General features: G+C 43.0%; 1 protein-coding gene across 9 annotated transcripts in view; it reads left to right on the top strand.

Moving 5' to 3' along the window:
* Tnik (TRAF2 and NCK interacting kinase) overlaps nt 1-18,314 on the top strand; it is a 398,674-nt gene that overhangs the window by 363,352 nt on the left and 17,008 nt on the right. For 8 of the 9 annotated variants that reach the window (NM_001106422.1, XM_087618687.1, XM_087618684.1 and 5 more), the window contains 5 exon segments: nt 4,427-4,556; nt 12,348-12,512; nt 14,839-14,950; nt 15,710-15,880; nt 17,441-17,584. In NM_001106422.1, the coding sequence (NP_001099892.1) occupies nt 4,427-4,556; nt 12,348-12,512; nt 14,839-14,950; nt 15,710-15,880; nt 17,441-17,584 (722 nt within the window). 9 annotated transcript variants of the gene reach the window in all.

Here is an 18,314-nt window from a genome sequence, read left to right on the forward strand (position 1 = left end):
CCCTTGCATCCCTGAGACCAACGATGAAATTTCAGCATCCCTACAAATGTGGTGCCCTTCTCCAGTACATCCTTTCATTGAAGCAGTAACAACTCCCCCCATCCCCCTCTCTTCCTGAAATGGAGTAGATTAGCACTCTTATGCTCTTATATATGCTGACCACTTTAGTTGAGGAAGAATATCTTGCCCAGCTTTTCTAGCCACTACTCTCTGCCAAACCAAGGACCTTTCGGAAAGCAGGTGCCCAAAAAGCACGTATTGAATTGAATTGAACTGAATTAAATCAGGACCTCCAGGAGCACTGTGACAAATCCAATTAGAGAGAATTATTGTTCCAAACCAGGAGTCTAATTACAGGAAACTTCCCCTATTTTTTCATTTGAATCAATGGTCCGGTTTTATTGTTTGTTTTGATTTAATTTGTTTTTTTTTTTTTTTACAATCTTCGTAGGATTTTGGGTAGCTAATTTTTCCTATCCCAATCTCTATATTAAGAAAAATGACTTCTAGAATAACAGATAGTTAGTGCAATATATTTGTTGATTGAGCCTTGGTAATTTTTTTTGTTCCATTCTTTTTGTTGTTGTTGTTGTTGTTGATAAACATTACATTTTTTAGAGTAGTTGCAGTTTTATAGGAAAATCAAAGTGGTGACAGAGTTCAAGGTAACTACCATGTCATCCTCTCCACACGGTCTCTAGGAGAAGTGAGCATTGTGTAGGTTAGAACGACTGAGCAGCATCAGCAGGGACTGCTCAGGTTGGCCCAGCTTACTTAGCAATGGCCCCAGTGGCCTTCGTTCTACCATGTCCTCTTGGCTGGGACAGTTTCTCAGGCTGTATTTCCATCTGGAAGGAAGCGCTAAGGTTACTTAGATGTACTGTAGAATGCTTTTCTTTGGGGATTTTGAGGTTGCTTAGACCAGTGCCTTTTCCACCCTTCTGTCTACAGAACTTGAATAGTTCAGACATGTGTAAAGCAGATTCTTATGTCAGAGTTTACATACTTAGCAGTGGGTATGTATGTTTTGCCTGCATGTATGTCTACGCACTGTGTACATGCCTGGTGGAATTCAGAAGAGGGTGTTGGGTCCCTGCAGTTAGAAGGACTTAGAGATAGTTGTGAGCTACCATTTGGGTCAGATGATTATGCAAAATGAAGCAGAGCCTTAGAGACCTGTTGCAGTTAAAAAAGAGCCCAAGAAGGAAATAGGCACAGACTAGCAAAGGAAAGGAAGACCAGAGATGGAGGAGGGACTAGAAAGAATAAGCCAGGCAGACTCAGGCCTGCTGTGTTAAGATGTGGGCTGCACTCTGCCTTATGAAAAGAAATGTGTAGGGAGGTGATGGGAATATGTAAAAGTTTTGGAAATTTTCTGTAATCAAAAGCCATTGCCATATCTTGAACACATGATGACAGAATAGTACATGGGAGAAACAATCAATATAAGAGGCACAGAACCTAAAAATATATTTACAAAATGTTCATAACTGAACAATCCCTACAGAGCAGGGCTGTCTTGGGCTGGCTAAGAGGAATTGCTTACCATATTAGAAGCGATTTAACTAAGGAATAAATACAGATTGCCCTTTATTTCATCTATAGGGAATATTGTGGATCAAAATAATATAAAATATAACTTGAAACCATCTAAAATAAATAATAGATGAGATAATTCTGAGCCATAAAAGTCAAAGTACAAAAATTGACTCGGACAATAGAATAAAGTAAAAAATATTTAGCTAAGATTATAATAAACAGTGGGCAACAGGATGTATGGTAATAGCTGCTATGTGACTAATAATTGATATGTAAATCAAATCTCAGCCAAAGGTAAACCTTTAAAAAAGACCCAGAAAATCTAGTCTCCATAGATGTGACCCCATAAAAATTTGAAAAGGGATGTTGATAAAAGGAGTTCTGTAATGATAATTATTTTATTTAAAAAAGAAAGAAAGGAAGAAAAAAACACAAAAATGGGAAAGGATTAACTAAATATATAGGGAGATTTTTCCTTTCTGGAAGTGGACTTAAACAACTCTTTTTAAATGAAAATTTATCCATATTTACACATCCTCTGATTTAAATTTTTGGGTAGAATCAGAACATTATCAAGATACTAAAATGAAATGAGACTGTGATAATGGAACTGTGATCTGACAGTGCCAACCTGGCAGAGGTCCCCAGCTCAGCCTAAGCCATGGTAGGAACAGGGAATGTCTGATGGACAGAGAGGAGGGCACGTGATCCCTTCCCTGGAGATCTTGATCAACACTTAGGTATTAATCTATTGTGTTCATGCCATATTCTCTGAAACAAGAACATAAGATCCCTTGAGAAAAGGAGTAACAGATAAAATCAAGTTCCAAAGAAAGGATGGAAGAATCATTTGTTTTAGGAACTACTTGACTTACCAATTTATTCATAAGCCAGAATTGATCACAACAAAGGCTTTCCCACATTTGGGAACACAGTTAATAACAACAGTTCCATTCTGGGACAGAAACAGTGACATTGAAAGTTGACCTTTGACTTTTATCCCAAACTCATCCATTCTCACCCACAGGTACTCACCTTCTTTGAGTCCTTTGAGAAACCAAAATCTTTGCTTCCCAATGAGTTTGCTAATCTACTTTCCCTCACATCTTTCTGCTTCTCCATTTGGATAAGAATCCTTTCCACTGCTGGGGACCAAACCTAGAACTTTGAGAGCTCTGCCACTGAGCTACTGCCCTAACCCCTGGCAAGAGCTCTGGCAGTCTGCCTGCTAGCATTAATCAGGTGTAGTTCCTGGTCATTGGAGTAAATATTTAATACATCCTCAGACTAGCATCAGATTTAAGAAACTGCAGACAGGTTTTGGTGGTGGTAGTGGTTGGCTTTTGTTTGCGTTATAATTTATTTTATTTTTAATTACAATATAACTACAGCATTTTCTCCTCCATCCACCCATTCCACATGCCCCTCTCCATTCCCTCTTAAATTTGTAGATTCTTTTTCTTACTAAATATGTATGTGAATAAATGTACTCTGCAGTCTGCAGAGTCTACTTAGTGTTGCTTGCAAGATGTTTCTATGGCTGGCCCTGTGGTCTTAGATAACTGAGTAGGCCATTCATCCCTGGGGAATACTGACTCTCCCTCTCAGTAGTCCTTCATTGCCTGGAGCTCTTCTTCTAGGGGTGGAACCCTATCACATTGTCCCCTCACCAACATGGCATGTCAGCTGGTGGTGTCTTTTCTTATTTTAATTTTTTGAGGTTACAATAGCATAGACTGAATAAAGAGATTTTAGGAGAGTAATGAATACTGCATATGAATTTTAATGTTCTTCTCAGAAGCCATAGGTTACCAAATTGAAAGCCCAAGAGTGGGATGCCCTTCAAGTTGTTGATCTGAGAACCCTCCCAAAATCTAAACAAACAAACAAATAAACAAACAAACATTGCCATTGCTTGGCCGCTCACCAGAACTTAATGGCAAGAGCCTTTTGCTAAAGAAACCACAGACTTTGGCCATAGGACATCATAAATCAGGTTGACGCTGTCCTGACTGTGTGGTGATAAGCAAAAAGACAAACAAGCATGTGTTCTAGCGAAGGAGAAGGAGGGAATGAAGAGACAATGGGCTAATGATTTGAAAAATCTCAAGACCAAGACTATGGCTCAGTCAGTAAAGTGCTTACTCGCAAGCATGAAGACCTGAGTTCAATTCACTGGCTAGCCAGCCTAGCCTAATTGATGAGTTCCACATCAAAAGGAGACCTTGTCTCAAAGGAAGTAGATGGCTTTCTTTAGGATAAAACCAAATTCCAGCTCCTTCCACATGATATGACACACACACACACACACACACACACAGAGAGAGAGAGAGAGAGAGAGAGAGAGAGAGAGAGAGAGAGAGAGAGAGAGATTGAGGAAAATCTTAAAGAATTATATTATAAATGGCCGTAGAAATGTTAAAGAATAAAGGCTCCTGGGACTGAAAGTAGACAGGTCTTGAGATAATATCTTGCATAAACTATCTGTCTCTTGGAATAAAAATAGAGGGAGAAGGGGCCAGCCAACAGCCAAGAAGAGGAAACAGCAGGTAGAGAGGTAGGTCAAGGTTCCCTTTGTCGAGAAGGTTGTGGGATATGGGGGGATATCTCTGCTGATTCCATCACTTTTCCTTGGAGATTTAGGAAGCTCTCACAGCCTGGAGTTGAGAATAGGGTGGAAAATAGCTCAAGATGCTTCAGAAATGGAAACCCCAATGTGGGTGCGTTAATACAGAATTCCCTTAAAGTCACCACAAGAGTCACACAAATCATATAAGTGGCAAATTTTATGTCCTATGCATTTACTGCAATAAGAAGTGGGTGGGATGAGAAGCGGTATTTCCCTACATTTGCCCCTTGGCATGACTGCTGTTCTTTCCCATATCAGACCCACGGGTGCTCCAGGGAAGAATGAGCAGTACAACATGGGGATGGTCGGCACACATGGGCTGGAGACTTCGCATGCAGATACCTTTGGCGGCAGCATTTCAAGAGAAGGAACCTTGATGATCAGAGAGGTGAGTTGGGGCAACAGCTGTCAAAAGGAGGTGCCTTCCTTAGCTGGGTTTCCTATTCAAACATTTACATAGAATGCTTATAGCATGCTTTATAAGTGTACTGGCTAAATGGGAGGATAGGAACCTGTGCGTCTAAGTGGATGAGTGATTTTAATTGTCTACCATCTTCTTTTCTGGGTCTTCCCAAGTTTCTGCAGAGTGACTTAATTATGCATTAGTCCCCATTCTTCAATAGGAGCTATGTAAATTTGATTATAAAATCTGAGCCTGAGGACATAAAACTGGAAAGCACAGATGTTCCCAACACCAGGAAAACAGAAGTGAATGGCCTTTCTTAATAGCAAGGGTCGTTTTGTGAAGCTCTTCCCCCACGAATGGTTTTATTCTTATGGATTTCATATAAAATGCTCAGTAGTTCCAAGAAACTGTGCTAGAGAACAAAGAAAAACAGAAGTCAACTAAGACACATATCTTTGGCATTTATTTGCACCTTTAAAATTTTGAGGATTTAAAAAAAACTTTAGTTATTTTCATGTGTATGGATGTTTTGCCTACATGTATGTCTGTGTACCAGGTGCATGTCTAATGTCTGCAGAAGCCAGAAGAGGGTGTTGGATCTGCCTGGAGTTACAGGCACTTGTGAGTTGCCATGTGTATTCTGGGAATGGAATCCCAGTCCTCTGGAAGAGCAGCCAGTGCTCTTAACTCTTGAGCCGCCCTCCAGCCTTTAGGAAAGTTTTTTGGTTCATTAAATCTGGGAACATGACTTTGTTTGGTGGGAAGCACATGTTCCCTTCCCCTTTCCTTGCCCTGAGCCCCCTGAGGTACCTTTGTTAACCTGAAGTGCCCTAAGAAATTAGAACTCATCTTCTCTTTTCATTTCATGTGAGTTTGAGGAAATAATGGCAAGTAACATTGAGAAATGTCACCACACGTTCCCCTGTAAAACTTTGTAAGTGGGTTACAGAGCTGAATTCATGGATAAACTGCTTGCCACAGGAGTGTGAAGACAAAGAATTTGGATCTGCAGGACCCACAAAAGAGCCAAGCAGGCAGAGCAGCCATTTGAAATCTCAGCACTCAGGAGACAGAGGAGGGACTCCCTGGGCAATCTCCTTCCTCAGACTGGCCAGACTTGGCCCACTCCTGGGCTTTCAGTTTGGTAACCTATTAGTTCTGGGTCTGGGGAGACCCTGCCACAACTAATAAAGGGGAGAGAAATCAAGGGCACTGCCTTGCATCAATTTTACACACACACACACACACACACACACACACACACACACACACACCTTCATAAATAATAGCATAGGTTATATAAAATAGTTGAGAACATGGAACAGGCTAGTTAGTAAATATGAGTGTTTAATAAAAGTTCACTATTTTATCTCATTATCACCATAAACTCCAGTCTTCTCTTGCTTCTTAGCACAGCCCACTCCTCCTTCTAAAGCATGGACAGACAGACAGAATGGTCATCCTCTCTCCTCAAACATGACAGGGCTAAGAAACTCCATTTACAGACTTTACTCTCCAAAAAGGCAGAGGGCGTAAGAAAGAAGCCGCACTTCCTGAATGAATAAGGCCGTTGAAGTAAAATTGGCAGTGCAGCTATGACTAGAAGACTGGTTTGCACGGGAGCTTGCTGGGATTTTTATTTTATGCCCCTGTCAAATCTTTCAAGTAGACTTTAAAGAATGCTTCCTCATATGCCTTCGAGGAAGAATGGGCTTGACTGCCAGTGTTTGCATATAAAGCTCTCGGTGCCATGGGTGGGTTGTTTTAATACAGGGGCAGATAGTTTCTATCAGGAGAGCTTACCACACAAGAGAGGGTGATCTAGAGTGAGTTTCTCTTTGACTCCACGTAGAACCAGCCCAATTCCTAACATGCTTGAGTCTTCATAACAGAATCAGTAATTCCAAGAAGACATTTAGAGCCAGACATTTCTGTTGGCAACAATACCCAAATGAGTCCATATTATTCAAAGCTCCCAGCATTTGATAAATACAACCACCCACACTTTCAAAATCATGTGTACCTGTGTCCTATTTGACATTGATTTGTTGACAACCCTCAGACCATTTGTCTTAGTTTCCACATTCAGCTTTTATCGAGTGTGGGATTTAAGGATTTTAGTTTCTCTCTCTCTCTCTCTCTCTCTCTCTCTCTCTCTATATATATATATATATATATATATATATATATATATATATAGTGTGTGTGTGTGTGTGTGTGAGAGAGAGAGAGAGAGAGAGAGAGAGAGAGAGAGAGAGAGAGAGAGAACATATGGCCATGGGACCACCTTGAGATCTTTTCCCAAGTGTCAACAACTTTCTTTATTGAGACAAGGCTTCTCACTGGCCTGGAGCTTACCAAGTAAGCTAAGCCATCCGGCCAATAAACTCAGTGGTCCACCTGTCTCTGCTTCCCAAACTCTGAGATTCCATGAATCTTGGGGATTTAACTCAGGCCTTCCTGTGTACAAGGCCAGCACCTTATTACCTAAGCCATTGCTTCAGCACCAAGTGCTGCTGGGTCTTAAAGTAAACTATTAATCAAGATACTTCTGATAGAGAGGAGAGGGGGAGGGAGGGAAGGAGAAAGGAGAGGAGAGAGGGAAGAAAGGGGGGGAGAAATAGAGACTATAAGGAAGTAGTTTGTGTGATTACAGAGGACAAGAACTTCAGTTCTCCCTGCACCTGAGGTAGAATGAGGCCCAGTGCAAAGTGGGTAAAGGGGAGATGTCTCAGCTCAAGTAGTGAGCGGGACTGAGACTAGGCAAGTTGTGGGCTGCAGGGATGGCTCCTTGGATAAGAAACATTTGCCGTATAAAGGATGAGGAGCTGCGTGTGAAACCCCAGAATCCATGTAAAGCCAGAATTGATTGTGTGCTGATGTAACCGACGTGCTTCTGTGGTGAAATGACAGGCAGAGACAGCAGAATCCTCAGAGGCTTGTGCTTCTACTTGCCTAGATTACACACCACTACCCAACAAGAAGTTGTCTGACTAAGGCAGAGGGTGAGGACTATCACCCACGACTGTTCTTTGAGCTCTCTCAGTATGCTTTAGCTTGTGAACCCACACTCACAAATACAACCACTCATATCACACACAAGATCTATTTTAAACATTTCTTCTTCTGCCTTTGGTTCTATTCTGGACCTCTAGCCTTCTGCTAGCCCCAGAGAATGATAATCCCCCTCCCAACTTCACCAATTCAAACGTTCACATTCTTGATGCTCAGCAACAATGTGACAGGCACGCCTAGAAATAATTTTTAATTTGGGCAGCTGGTGGTTCAGTTAAGTGGATACATAAGATCAACTATCAGATGAGCCTCGCGGTTTGAAAAGAGATCTATTTAAAACACGTGTGTTTAAAAAAAATAATTCAGGCTAGAGTAAAAGGAAAGAAAATTTACAAACTTAAATTTTATCTTGTGATAAGATTTAGCTTATTGGATACTGTGGGTTCACTGCCACAGGATGGGCATCAGGCACTCACTCAGCTTATTCTTATGAGAATAGAAATGAGAGCTCTAAAAGACTACACAGGATCCTGGTGTGGCTGTTCCCTAAGAGGTTCCATCAGCATCTGACCAATACAGATGCAGATACTCAACTGAGCCAATGGAAGAGCTAGGGGAAGGACTAAAGGAACTAAAAGGGATTGGAAAATGAATGAATGAATGAATGAATGAATGAATGAATGACTATACTGGCCATGCCACCTATGACTGCCCCATGCATAATGCCCTGATGCACTCCCTGGCTGCTGTCCTCATGCTTCCTCCTGTCTTACCTCACCCCTCCATGGAACCATTTTCCACTGCCACACCAGCCAGCTCTTACCAGCCATCTCATCGCCTAGAAATGCTAGTTTGCTTTTCTCATTCCCTTCTATTCTTTTCTGCCTTGGCTCTCTCCCTTCTAGAAGCCTTTCCTGGCGGTCAATGATAATAGCGCTTTCCTGAAGCTCTTCACACCCTCTCCAGGATCCATCCACCCACCCAATAGAGGGAGAATACTAGTTTGTACCATGCAGCCTTGTATTATAAGTAAAAAAGAAAGAACGCACTTTCCCAGAGTTTGGGGGTGGGGCGTGAGGAGTGGGGAGTTGTAGATACACACAAAGAAGAGTTGAAATTCACAAACTATTTCTATTCATACTCCATGGAAGGAACTAAAACATAGTGGGGTTCCTGTGCAGGGTTAGAAGCAGAAACTAGAGAGAGACAAGGGCTTCAGTAGCTTCCACATGCACTCTGCCCTCACCTTTGCTTGCCTCCTGCCCTTCCTGTCTCTCCACGGACCCCTTTTCTTCCCCTCTGCATCCTTGTGTTCTCAGCTCTTCTTGCTCCATTACAAGATCTTCACTATAGCCCAGTAGGGCTGCTGGCAGAGATTGGTCCCCATCTCTCAGTCTACATGGTCATTACCTCAGGAATTCCATCCCACTTGTGGCAGGTTTCCTCTCCTAGTTCAATAAGCTACGACAGTAGCTCTCGTTGCAACAGTGCACCCCAGAGCTGCTGTACCCCACCAGACCGTCAGGACTTAAAGCCTCACTTGAGAAGAGTCAGTTGGCTGTCCTGCAGTGTCCTTTTTCCATCTGTAAGGTGGTGCTCAGGTAAGCTAGCCCACAGTGTTCCTATGAGGACTCGGGGGCACATGGTGTAGTGTTTGAGGCAGTACCTGGCATATGCGAAAATACAGAGTATATTTGTGGTCCTCCTCCTGGGAGTGATGAGGTTATCAAAATCAGAGAGGATGGGATTCTCTTAATGAGATTCAAGAACGCAGGACTGTTGTTCAATTTCCTCTGTGCTCCTAGGAGAGAGCCTAGCACACAGAAGGTATTTGATGAAAAGATGCTGGTTGATGGGATGAAGGGGTGATGACTCAGAAACGACCGAATTCAAGGGTCACTGCTTCAGGCTTTTCCATCTCTGAGATACATCCTAGCTAGCCCTTCAAGTCTTTCCTTAATAACCAGTGTATCTTCATCAGTTTTGAGGCCTGGAAGAAAATGCCACTGACACAAGAGAAACTTAAAAATCCTCAAGTGACAAGGTGTGATTTATGCTCTGGGGAAATTGGGGGGAAATGTCAAAAGGCTTTTCAGTACAGAATGGAAGGTGGGAGGAGGGAAGAGCTGTTTAGCACATAGACAAAGCAAGGACGTCAAGATGGATGGCGAGAGAGCCGAGCTGCCTAAATGTCACCTAGAAGATGAAATGCTCAACGCTGAGGATATGAGCCCATGTTAGCTCTCAATAAACACTGCGACAAAATGAACTGAGGAGTGGACCCTCACTGGGACAGTTTGTAGTCCAGGAAACTGATGACACTAAGCTTAGCAGACATTTATCAAGCTTCCTTATGTATGAATCACACACCTACCCTTGAGAGCTTGGGTATCTTCTGTCTCATGCACACTAAAGAAGTGGTTACTTGCATTTTCAGACAGAGGCAAGGGCAGGCCAGACTCTGTACACTCAAGACAGAGTCTGGGGAAAGCTGAATACGGTCCTTTCTTTTCTTTTCACTCTAGCCATGTATCTAAGCAAAGCTCTTTAGAGAAGGAAGGGTTTGGTTTGGCTCAGGGTATGAGGAAATAGAGCGTACCATTTGAGGTAGGGAAGACCCTGGTGGGAGATGGGTGAGGTTGCATGGCGTCCACTGTCAACTGTGTGTGTGTGTGTGTGTGTGTGTGTGTGTGTGTGTGTGTGTGTGTGTGTTTGGCTGGGGTACTCATTAGACTTTCCCACCCATTCCCACTGCCTACCCAGGACACACTTAGGGTAGATTTTCCTTCCTCAGTCAACGCTATCTGAAAACACCCTCTCACGTACACACCCAAAGATGAGTCTCCTAGGTGATTCCAAATCTAGTTGGGTTGAGGATGAAGGCTAAGCATCATTCTGGACCAAAGAAACAGCATACACTTTTGCCAATACCAACCCCAGAGGATGGGGAACATATCTGCCACATTCCCCGCTCTTCTGTGTTAAGCAAACTGTTCCATATGTAATAGGCATTCGGCAATGCTGAGCTAAGCAATGATGGAGAGAGAAAGGAGGCAAGGGGTGTGTGAAAGGAAGCAAGAGGGAAATCACTACTTTGGTCTGCCCTAAAGAATCCCCAGTGAAATAGGTCCATACTCAGTGGAAAGGGCACAGCTGTGCACAACAAAGGGCTTAGTTAGCAATTGGGACAAACCACAGAACAGAGGAAAGATTCACCAGTGTGCTGACTTCTAGAATACATAAGGAACAGAAACCTCAATAGAAAAATAATAATTTATAAGGGGTTGGGGATTTAGCTCAGTGGTAGAGCGCTTGCCTAGGAAGCGCAAGGCCCTGGGTTCGGTCCCCAGCTCCGGAAAAAAAAAATAATTTATAAATGAACAACAGGGATTTCTTGACAGAACATATGTAAATAGCTACTGGACACATGGAAACCATTCAAAATCATTGGTTGTCCAGATGTAAATCAAAACTAAAATCAAAAACTAAATCAGAATGGCTCTTATCACAAAGACTCAAAAGTAGCAGGTGCTAGCAAGGGTGGGGAGAAAGGGATTCTGCATATTCTCGATGTGATATCATTTAATAGTTAAAAATAGAACTACCACATGATCCATGATCCGGCAGTCCCACTGCTGGGAGACTCTCCAAAGCAAATGAAATCAATATGTCAGTGTGCCGTCTGCATGCATATGTCAGCACTACTCACACCTGCCAAAGAGTGAGAACCACCTTCTCACCCATCACCTTACCAATGGATGGAGAAACTGTAGTCCGGACATAAAAGGCAAAACCATTTAGCCATTTGAAGCGTGAGATCCTGTTCTTTAAGGCATGATAGTTGGTATTGGGGACCTTCACACCAAGTGAAATAATACCACATGATCTCTCTCATATCTGAGAACTAAAGCAGTGATCTCACCCAAGCTGAGAATGGAACGGTTGTTGCCGGAGGGTGGGGCAGAGCAGAGGGTGAGACATGGAAAATGGTTGATCTGCAGGTACTAAGTTATCCTTAGATAGGAGGGGGGCGGTACAAAACTAGCCAATTTGATGTACTGGGTTTGGGGTTTTCTTTTCACTCTTTTTGTTTCTTGGATTTAGGGAGGTAGCTGATCTCAAGAGGAGTGGTTTTAAAGCATCTAATTCCTGCAATCCTATCAATAACAATTTTAGAGTTTAATCATAGAACATGTGTATATTGGCACATAGAACATGTGCCTTTATTTTCAAATAATCTGCTAGAGCATTTCTATGTCTTGGGACTCCTGTCAAGCAGGCCTAATCATTGTTTGACCTGATCACTGACAAAGAACCCTATGAGTTGGGTAAATAACATCTCTGTGTTTTCTTGAAACACACAGATTTTTCTTTGAGGGAGGTGTATGTTGGTATCACTTTGGCCCAATGCTTTTCAAATGAATTTGGGTGATTGTTTCAATATAATCTGACAATATGTTCTGTACACACACACACACACACACACACACACACACACACACACGCACTGCAGAGCAGCTCTAACATTGCCTCCATCTGTGGTCTCCTTCACACATTAGCATAATGAAAGTCAGTCCACTAACTAAATATTAACAAGGCTTAATGTCATCATTTTCTTAGGCAAAATAGAATTTCTGTACTATCATCATATACTCTCCAGTAAATCAGTTTGGAGCCCGTTAGGTCCAGGATGTGTGGAGTAACAGCACTCCAGAATATGCACGCTCTCTAATGGCCTGTATGTGTTCTATCCCTCAGACGGCTGAAGAGAAGAAGCGATCTGGCCACAGTGACAGTAATGGCTTCGCAGGTCACATCAATCTCCCAGACCTTGTGCAGCAGAGCCATTCGCCAGCTGGGACTCCCACTGAGGGCCTGGGCCGTGTCTCCACTCATTCCCAGGAGATGGACACTGGAGCTGAAGTAGGTGCCAAGGTGCCAGGAAGTAGTCATGAGTAGTCATGTTGTCCTCCATGGGACTCTACACATTGATAACTTAAACAATCAGGCTTTGCCAGACTCTCTGAAACGTGTTCAGTTGGTTTCTGCTATGTGGCGGCCTCTACCAATTTAGAGAAACCATAGAAACAACGGGTTCTCATTTATTGTCTGGCCCAATTCCTGTGTTATGGATGAGACTTGAGAGTTGTAAAATTCAGAGAGGTTAGATGACTTGTCCAGGACACACAGCTAGTTTAGCACAGTGCTTAAGCTAGAACGTGGACCACCTGTGTCACAAACCCATGGGAGAAATTACAAAATAGTGAGACTTCCAGGCCAACAGTTGTGACTCATATTTGCATTGATTTATTCAACCTAAGCTTGACCTGAAGAAAGTGAAGCTGAAATGTTTTGTTTTTGAAGGATAGGTTCCTGATGCTTAATGGATAAAAGATTGGTTCCTTCTCCAAGTTGCACCAGGATGAGGAAATAAAATGTCTTTCCCATGTGGAAGCAGACCTAAGAGAGTCTGAGGGAGCACAGCCAGTTCTTAGACATTGTTGAATGAATTCAAGACCACGTCATGTTTCATGGTAGTCCCGAGACTTAACACACAAGCCCTTAGTATTTTTATAGAACATGTATCTGATTGTGTTTGGCATTACCCACACACTGAATTTCTGTAAGGCTCATGCTCTTAAGATGCCCCAAGAGCAAGAAAGAACCCGTGAGCATCTTGAAAAGCTCAGCTTCATTCAGTGTGGGCAGATGTTTCACCCAAAGCCTGCCCTCTATCAGTACCAAGGAGGGCCCCTGCAGAACAGAACTTTGGTTCAAACGCTGCTGCTCTCCCAGCTGAAAGAGGAAATGTTTTACCACCTCCTTCATAGACTTTTAGGGATGAAAGGGAAAACATGCAAAAGTACTGGTTTGGGGAGGGACTCTTACCTGGGGAGGAGGAAAGGAATTTGATGCAGAAGGGTAGAGGGAAAATCTTGAAAGTAATTAGAACTGGACCTTGGTGAGTTAGGAATGTTGATTTATTTTTAAATAAGACTCTAATAACAAAACAAAAAGTAATGTCTAAAACAGGAACACCCACAAAGAGTTCTCATGGTGCTGAACGCTGGAGTGTTTGTGATAGTAAAAGGATGAGCAGGGAGCTTGGCAGCTGTCTGTGTTGGTAAAGTGTCTGCCTCACAACCATGAAGAGCTGAGTTCTGATGCATGTAAACATGTGGTGGCAGAGGGCTCTACCCCAGCACCAGAGGTGGGGGAGAGCAGATACAGTCTCATTGGCCAGCCAAGCCAAATGGATGAGCTGTGGGCTCAAAGAGTCTGTCTCAAAAGATAAGGCAGATGAGTTATCAAGGAAGACACCCAACAGAAACCTCTGTCCCCCCACATGCACATGTGTACACATCTCACATACGTGCATGTATGCATGTGCACGCACACACACACACACACACACACACACACATACACACACACACACCACACAAGATGGGTACATAGAAGGGAAGAAGCTAACAGACAAAAGAGGCAAATAATTGTAACACCTCTTTTGACAACATTCAATTACATTATGACATCAAATGCTAATATCGAATATATTTTCCCTAATCTAGTTCTGACTTCATGTCTTTATGATGTGGTCTAAGCCCTTGGGACTTATTTAAAGTAAGCCCTCCAGGACTATTGCATATAAACTCAGTAACTGTACCAATTCCCCACGTAAAGCATGTGACATAAGCATCTCCTTAAACCACTGAGGGAATGAAACATCATGATCTCTGATTAAAGGAGTTAATGCTGTTAGAGCTGATTCAAGTCCACATGTACCATCAGGCCAGAATGGAAAGGCCAAAGGCTACCTTCCATGAGGGGATCTCTTGAACTGACTGTTCTGGGCTGGAGTATTGATATGGCAACATGCCTTAGATTTTGCTTCTCTTAAGGCCATTTGGTCAATGCATGATGTCTTGACTTAAAAGTAGAAACAAGTCCTGGAGGCATAATGGCCAATAACAGTAATACAGATACCAAGGTGCCCCCTGCCATCCGAAATGTAACTTTCTTCCTGAAGCGCCCATGGTCTGATCACTAATGAAGCCCTATGCACACACAGTGTGTGGAGAGCCCCGGAACTGGAAAGAGACTAGACAGAGGCCTAGCGACTCTCGGCTTCTAGGGAGTGGGAAGGAGACAGCAGAGTCACTGTCACAGCTGGGCAAAACAAGGTCAGCGCCACCTGTCCTGCCACCTGTCTCTGCCATGCTAACTTCTCTTCTTGCTTTTTGATCAGTATGGTATGGGAAGCAGCACCAAAGCCTCCTTCACCCCCTTCGTGGACCCTAGAGTGTACCAGACATCGCCCACTGATGAAGATGAAGAGGATGATGAGTCTTCGGCTGCTGGTGAGCAGGCTGGCCCTGGTGACTTTTAGGGAAAGGGACCTTTCCAGTACAGCCCAGTAACAAAACCCATCAAGTCAGAGGTTAAACCATTTATTGCTTACACTTTCCCTGTCCTGAGATAAAGATATTTTAAAATGTATTATTTTGTGGAATTCCTAAAGCAAATTACTTTCCTTCTCCCCTCTCCCACTCCTGATTTTTTTCTATCATGTTTCTGGAAGAAACCCAGAGGTATCCCAGGACACTAGGAAAAGCCACCCCGCAGCGATCCCGAGACTTACCACATATTTCTCAAAAACAGTTTCTGGGTATACTGCTCTGCTCAAAATGGTGTGGTGCTGAACACTCACTCCATGAATGCGTGTTGAGCTGTGTTGAGCACTAGGTGTGCGTTCCCAGTGCAAGTCTGGCTCACTTAGAGGATGGCCTTGCTTCTTTGCCTTCTGCAACTTACTAATCCTTGGATCTCAGAAAGGAACCATTCCTTGCTTGTAATTACAGGAATGGCATATTTGTATCTGTGAGATTAGTATTAATTTTCTATACCAGTCAAAGGAGTGTCTGTAAACCTGTTTTGCTAATGAACAAAATACTGCTTCTGCAAAGGATATGCTTTGTCCTATGGAAGAATATAAACTAGGTATTGGCTCATAGTTCCCATGCCTTTGCTATGACGTACCCCAAGCCAAGCCCTTCCTCCCTACTTCCACTGGCTGCCTGTTAAGATGCTATTGACCTCTCTAATTCTTTCTCTCAAAGCCCTGTTTACTAGCGAACTTCTTAGGCAAGAACAGGCCAAACTCAATGAAGCGAGGAAGATTTCAGTGGTAAATGTGAACCCAACGAACATTCGCCCTCACAGTGACACACCGGAAATCAGAAAATACAAGAAACGATTCAATTCCGAAATACTCTGTGCAGCTCTGTGGGGTACGTTGGTGGCTTTTGTATGCTTGTTTGTTTTTGTTTTGTTTTGTTTTTCCACTCAGTCAATTTACCTGCAAGTATGAGATACTTTTAGCTCTTATCATCAGAACGCACTAGGAGAATCATAGATGTTAGGGAACTGACATAGGACTGCCTAAGGAGTGAGCAAATGTAGATTATACGTAGAAAGCCCTGGTATTCAAGGAGGCACGTAGATTAATGGTCAAGTAAATATCAACAAAGAGCTAGCCACCACTTGATGCACAGCCACTCTATGTGAAGCCATGGCACCCCACATTCTATCTCTGTGACTCATGCAGTATCCTGCAAGGGTCTAATGCTGTTCATTACCTTCACTTCACAGCTGAAAGGCAAGCCCAGCATAGTTCATTGACTTGCCCAGGGCTGCGCCATCAGTAGTAATTGGGTAAAACTTGAACAGCAAAGGATGAGGCTTCCTTTCGGGTTGAAGGCATCAGTGTGGTGTTTTCATCGAGTAGATCTGCAGATATTAGCTGGATTCAAACTCACTATGGGCATGGGGAGAGTTTATCAAAGTCTTGGTCTCTATTACTCACAGCACCATAGGAAGATCAGCATGGGGTCCACCTGAACCCATCCGCACTGCCATGCTTGGATGGGGACAGCATGGTTTTATAAGGCTAAGGGCATTTGCCATCTCAGCAGGAAGGGATATTGAAAGCTGGAAATTGTTCCACATGAGGCACAATGGCTCTTTAGAGAACAAAATAACCACATTAAATGTGGTAGTAATTGACAAGTGGACAGGCTGGTTTTCAGAAGATAGAAATGTACCAAGAGATGTCCAAGCTCTACTGCACAGTGACTCCCTCAAGTAGGTACATTTTAATAAGTGGATGACTAATCTGTTTAGCTATGGAATTTTAGGGTAATAATTACGTAGATGAAATGATGTATCTGCCAGCTTTAGGATAAGGAATACTGCCTGCAAGGGTGCTAGGGTAGAACTGTGTAACTGAGAACTCTTTAAAATCAATAGTCCTGTGACTCAGCTTCTCATGAACTGGTTTATCATTTCCCTGATCAGAAAAAAACAGACCCATCAGTGTGTATGTAAAGCGGAGCAAAGGCTTCCATGCTGGTAAGAGTGTAGAAGTCGCACCTTCTGTGTTTTGAAGGTAGATAGGTTAGCTGCCTCAGAAATCACTGGACGAATAGGTAGGTACTGGGGTAGGAGGTGCTCTAGGAAGCAATAAGTGTGGTACATAGGGAGCAGAAGGAAGAGAAGACCCTCCATCAAGGGGGAAATGAACACATTTATTGACTTGCACATCTCTGCCTAAGGCTCCTCTTGGCAAGTACTCTCTGAGCTGAGTAGTAAATGGATAGGTGAGATGTATTGCTGCCTCCACTCTACAGAATGAAACTGTAGTTCCATCCCATAGGAACTGAGGTAACGCATGAGCTCTACACTGTCTAACCTAGCAGCTACCTGCTTATGTGAGCATGAAACTGTTCTCTGGGTGGCATAGGGTTAAGCCCCATACGAGGTCAGTCCTTGAGTGCTGCTTAAATTTGCAGGTGTGAACCTTCTGGTGGGGACTGAAAATGGCCTGATGCTTTTGGACAGAAGCGGCCAAGGCAAAGTCTACAACCTCATCAACCGGAGGCGATTTCAGCAGATGGACGTGCTAGAAGGACTAAACGTTCTTGTCACGATATCAGGTGTGTTACTAAGTTGACCTGACTCCCAGGTGTGCCCAGGTGAGAAGGTGACATCCTGGTCTCTGAAGAAGCCCTACCTAACCAAACGCAGGAGATGTACAGTGCTGTAGATGTGGGGAGATCACCCATATGCACTGTAAGGCTGTATGCACTAAAATGCACTTTAATGGGTGTGACTGCCCAGGAAGATTTACCTGTGCTTTAAACCTGCATGAGGCAGACCTATATCATAAAAGCTATGTATTTTGGCCTTTATCTCCCTTAAAACTCAGCAAGAATTTTCTTAAGCTGTCTGGACTGCAGTTACTACCATACTCTCGTAAGAGAATGTCAAAATCTAGGCTTCTGGAGGGGAATTAGCAAGCAAACGTTTCTTTAGTCTTTATTTTCTGAAAACATCTGCTTATAGTCCACTAATGTTCTAAGATGGACAGTTGCAGTAGTGGATAGCCAATTCTACAAGGAGAGTGGATTACCGACATCCTACCCGGTGTAGTTTTACAATATTGATATCTTTTTTAAAGATATCTAGTTTATGAGAAAAGGACTTTGTTAGACAACAAGTAAGCCTCATTGCTAACAAGTGAAAAATATAACAGGGGTCTATGCTTATTGACATGAAGGTGTTTTTACTTCCCAATGCTGTTTGAACAAATCACCCTCTTCCCTTTTACGTCATCAGCTATGAAATCAACAGTACCCCTTTATGTGTCAGAACCACCCAGAAGAT

This window comes from Rattus norvegicus, chromosome 2 (genome assembly GCF_021556685.1).
Source record: "Rattus norvegicus strain SHRSP/BbbUtx chromosome 2, alternate assembly SHRSP_T2T, whole genome shotgun sequence".
NCBI classification, from domain to species: domain Eukaryota; kingdom Metazoa; phylum Chordata; class Mammalia; order Rodentia; family Muridae; genus Rattus; species Rattus norvegicus.